At 46.8% G+C, this 4,817-nt stretch overlaps 1 protein-coding gene across 1 annotated transcript in view; it reads left to right on the top strand.

The window, feature by feature from the left end:
- Positions 1 to 3,606, top strand: part of LOC110305029 (uncharacterized) — a 124,410-nt gene extending 120,804 nt beyond the window's left edge. Inside the window, 2 exon segments of the mRNA XM_021176772.2 lie at positions 1,343 to 1,534; positions 3,162 to 3,606. Coding sequence (XP_021032431.2) covers positions 1,343 to 1,534; positions 3,162 to 3,452 — 483 coding nt within the window. The 3' untranslated portion in view covers positions 3,453 to 3,606.
- Positions 3,607 to 4,817: the final 1,211 nt, after the last annotated feature.

Raw genomic sequence — 4,817 nt, 5'->3', positions numbered from 1 at the left:
GGGCATGGTTGATTGAAGGCAGCTGCATCACCCAAAAAGCCATCCTCAGCATGATTGAGGACTCAGGAGAGCTGCACCCCAAGAGTTCTTGTCAGCTTGAAGGCAGACCCTTCAAGCTGGGTACCCTCTCCCCAGCAATCATTGCCTTCAAAACTCTGGGAAAGGCCTTGCCAACTACATAACCTGAGTTTCCTGAGCCTGTGTGTGTTCCTGTCTTCCTGGGCCCTATAAGCCTCTGCCTCCCTCCAGCACAGTGTCAGCTTGGCGGAAGATGTTACACAGTTCCTGTGCTAGAGCCAAAGCAGATGCTCTTCCCAATCCAAACCTCCTTCTCAGACAGCAGTTCCTTACAGTCACCTCCCTGCAGCTAACGCTCGAGAGACAAGCAGCCCAACCCAAGAGTCACAGGACAACAGGGCAGTCCAGTAGAAGAAATCCGCATCCCGAGTTCAGCCCTAATCATCCTGTAGTGTCCAAGAAACTTATCAATGAAAATTGTGATCATAGCGATAAGCTGCTAAGTATTGCTCCCTTGAGAACTTCATGGGCAAGCTGTGCCAGCCTGTTAGCCCACTCTTAACCAGAGCTCAGGAAGCAGAGGCAATGGATCTCTGTGAGTTCAAGGTCAGACTGCTCTACACAAAGAGTTCCAGGCTAGTGAGGGTTAGTTACGTAGTGAGACCCTGTCTTAAAAGACAAAAGACAAGCCAGGCAGTGGTGGTGCACGCCTTTAATCCCAGCACTCGGGAGGCAGAGGCAGGCGGATTTCTGAGTTCCAGGCCAGCCTGGTCTACAAAGTGAGTTCCAGGACAGCCAGGGCTATACAGAGAAACCTTGTCTCGAAAAAAAAAAATAAAATAAAATGTTTGCAATTCAGAGAAAAACACGACTTCTGAACCCATGCTTCTGCTTCTAACACCTGTTTGTTACAGTCTCATTTTTTTGAGGACTTTCATGGGGAAAGGCACTCGTCCATCCAGATCCAAGCAACTGAAAACCTTAAAGCTTGCCTAGAAATTACAGGCACCAAACTCAGGAAGAAAGCACTAGGGACTTCTGTCAGTATGTGACTTATGATTGTGTTATTAAGGAAAGAATAAACCAGACCTGGGAAGTGACAGCTGCCGTTCAGGTGTAAGTGTGCAAAGTATGAAGGGCAGAATTGTGACATTCCTGCTGGGTTTGATTTTATTTTTCTGGATAATTCTAATAGTCTAAGAGGCTGCTATAGAGTAGAAGTGACCTACTACCTCCCAGCTGGCAGCAGACATGTATTGGTTTTATACCTGACTAGTCTTGGTGCACATTCTTCACCTTAGAGCCATATTATTTTTTCCTACAGTTCCACAATCTGAAAGAAAGTTGGGAGACTACATATTACAAATACCTACACATGGTCGTAAAACTTCAGTTTATCGAGCAGGAGCTAATAGGGATCAAAACAGAACAGAAGAAGTATGGACACCTGCTCGAGAACCAGAAGAACTTGGAAGAAGAAGTGCTCCACTTGAAAAGCTGGATGCGGGAGAGCGAGGTGGGTAGTGTGAAGGCAGGGGACAGAGCAGGGCTGGAGGGCAGGCGGTTTGCAGAGAGCCGGGTTGCTTGCTTGGCTTTTGAGTCCGTGACGGGTTTAAATTCATTTCAGCACACTGGTAATGTGGATTACATCCCTTGCATCTCCTCCTCGGCTAACAGCAGTTGGCTTGGTAGATCTCTGAATGTCATTTGCCTCTCTTTAAAGTTTTCAGTGTGTGTCGGTCATTGTGGTTTGTATTGCTAAAATAAAGCACTAAGAACAAATGGGAGGTGTGCTGGATGGTATTAAACTTGACGGGAGCTAAAGTGATCTGAACAGAAAGAAGATGCCTCCATGAGATCTGGCTTTCATAATTAGTGATTGATGGGGGGGGGGGCCCAGCCCATGGTGGACTGGTCGTTTGGGGTTCTAGAAGAAAACAGGCCGAACAAACCAACAAACAGCACCCTCCATGCCCTCTGCATCAGCTCCTACCTCCAGGTACCTGGCCTGACTTACTTCAGTGACGCACTAGGATGTGGAAATGCCAGCCCCGTAAGTCCTTCCCTCCACTCTTACTTCATGTCACGGTGCTTCATCCTAGCGATAGCAGCCCTAAGACAGGAAGGAAGGTTTATGATAGGCTTACATGTCCTTCTCACAGACCATCACTGAGAGGAGGAAACTCACATCAAGCAGGGCAGAAACTGTCGAAGCCTGGATCCCCCCCTGAGCGCTCAGCCTGCCGGGGTGGACCCTCCCACAGTGGGCTGGGCTGGGTCCTCCCACACCAATCAAAACCAAGGAAATGCCTTCTATTCTCGTCCACAGGCCAGTCTGATGGAGGTACTAAGTTCCGCAAGTGAGGTCTTCCCAGGTATGATGGCGAGGTTAACATCAAACTGACAAAAGATTGCTCTTCCACAATATTGTAGACAATCGTTTGAATTTTAAGGCAAAACTTCTATATGAAAGTTAAAACATATTTTAAATATTTCTTTAGTTATAGTTAAATGTTTTTAATTTTAATTGATTCTTCTGTTCTGTGAGTTATGGAATGACCTGCGGGCTAGCCTGAGAGTGATTCCGGGCTGAGGTAGCACACGGAGGGCCTGGGTCAACCCCAGCACCATTCAAAGGAAAGCAATACAGTGCTTTATGTTTTAAATGTTTTTTTTAATTAGGTATTTTCTTCATTTACATTTCCAATGCTATCCCAAAAGTCCCCCATACCCTCCCCCCACTCCCCTACCCACCCACTCCCGCTTCTTGGCCCTGGTGTTCCCCTGTACTGGGGCATATAAAGTTTGCAAGACCAAGGGGCCTCTCTTCCCAATGATGGCCGATTAGGCCATCTTCTGCTACATATGTTTTTAATCAGGTTGCAGTGGTTTGTTTTGTTCATTATATAGACCCGACTGGCCTCAAATTCACAGAGATTTACCTGTCGCTGTCTCCACATACCATCATACCTGGCTTTATGTTTTAAATGTAATTGACATTAGTAATAAAAATTTAAATCCCGCCATCTTATTTAACATACATACAACAGCGCAGGAGCTGGTGACTCGTGACCAGAGGAACAAGAGTAAGGTAATCCTCTGAGGGTTAACTATTTTGGACTTTTGGACTTTTTTTGCTTTAGATCCAAGCAAGAGATCAGAACAACATCGAAAATTTAAGAGACACCAACGATACAGCAATGATAAGCCAGATGGATCTCAGAATTAAAAACATGGAATCTCAGCTAGCCACGCGGGGAGCTCAGCGACAGCTCCTGGAAGAGGGATGCTCGGACATCAGCACCGCCATGCAGAAGAGGGTAGTCTGGCCCAGCCCGTGAGAATGGAGCCGGGTGAGCAAGCCAAACAGAGTCCAGGGAAATAGCAAAGCTCGTTGGTTTGTCTCTGCTGCAGGGTGCAGACCTCACAGCTGACTCGGAGTTGGGAAATGAATGTGCACTTGAACTGCTGTTCGAGGAGGCCTTGGCTTCTTCCCCTTGTCAGTCTGGATTTCTGTGGCCTTTTACCCTCTAATGTTCCCATGTAGCTAACCTGATTAGTATTATAACGCTTTCTAAATATGGCCTTTACTAAACGACTTCTCCATTTTATTAAATAGAAATGTTAACATGTGTAACTATTTGGGGTCTGCTACTTGAAGGGCAATGCACAGGGAATGACAATCCCCCCACCCCCCACCCACTCATGTTCTGACACGGGCAGACCTTCCTGGATCGGGATCTTTGGTATCATCAGTTGTAGGGTCCCTGTCATTGACAAGTTTTCTAGCTTGGATAAAGACATGCTTATGACATGGGAAAGAAACACACAGAGGAAGGGAAAAGCAATTCACAAAATCATCAAAATAACTCCTTGGTTGGCATACAGGTACCAGCGCATAGGTGTCAATGTGCTGTGCCCTTTTCATATTTTCGAACCCCAAAAGACCGCCAAGGAGCTGAGCTCAAGCATGGGCCACACCGTCTCTGACTCAGCAGAGGAGGAAGGTGATGTCCCGAGCTCAGCAGGACAAGATTTTATAGACAATGGTAAGCAAGCAAGGGGGTTTCTAGACTGCTACAATCTGATTGGGGGTCCATTAAGGACTTTTGTTGTCCTTTAACATAATTGGCTGGTGCTGGAAGCCAAACCATAAACTTAACTTCTGCTTTCCTCCTGACTGGTGATTGTTAGAGTGAAATGCCAGGGGCAGGCTTGTAACCTGGAAGCTGGTGCCAGGCGCTGGCTTGTTGGGGAGTCATCTGGAAACCGGTGTTAAATCAACAAGTTCAGCCTTAAGTCAGGTTCTCTAAGATGGAGTCTGAAGTCAAGATCTGATGTCTCAGGTGTATAGGTGAAGGTGTATCGGTGTAGCCATATAGGAGTAGGCGTATGCTTTTCACAACCTACCTTAATAAGGGCTCAACCTCCCCTCTAGCCCACCGCCCACCAGACTTAGTGGAAAAGAAAGGATATTAGGAAGACCAAAGTGTGGACACTGTGCCCCTTCTTAGAACTGGGAACAAAACACCCAGGGAAGGAGTTACAGAGACAAAGTTTGGAGCTGTAATGAAAGGATGGACCATTTAGAGACTGCCATATCCAGGGATCCATCCCATAATCAGCTTCCAAACGCTGACACCATTGCATACACTAGCAAGATTTTGCTGAAAGGACCCAGATATAGCTGTCTCTTGTGAGACTATGTCGGGGCCTAGCAAACACAGAAGTGGATGCTCACAGTCAGCTATTGGATGGATCACAGGGCCCCCAATGGAGGAGCTAGAGAAAGTACCCAA

This window comes from Mus caroli, unplaced genomic scaffold, assembly GCF_978045245.1.
Source record: "Mus caroli unplaced genomic scaffold, Mus_caroli_1 scaffold_13, whole genome shotgun sequence".
Lineage (NCBI taxonomy): Eukaryota > Metazoa > Chordata > Mammalia > Rodentia > Muridae > Mus > Mus caroli.
Note: the sequence above shows the minus strand (reverse complement) of the source record. Positions and strands in the feature narration are given on the sequence as shown.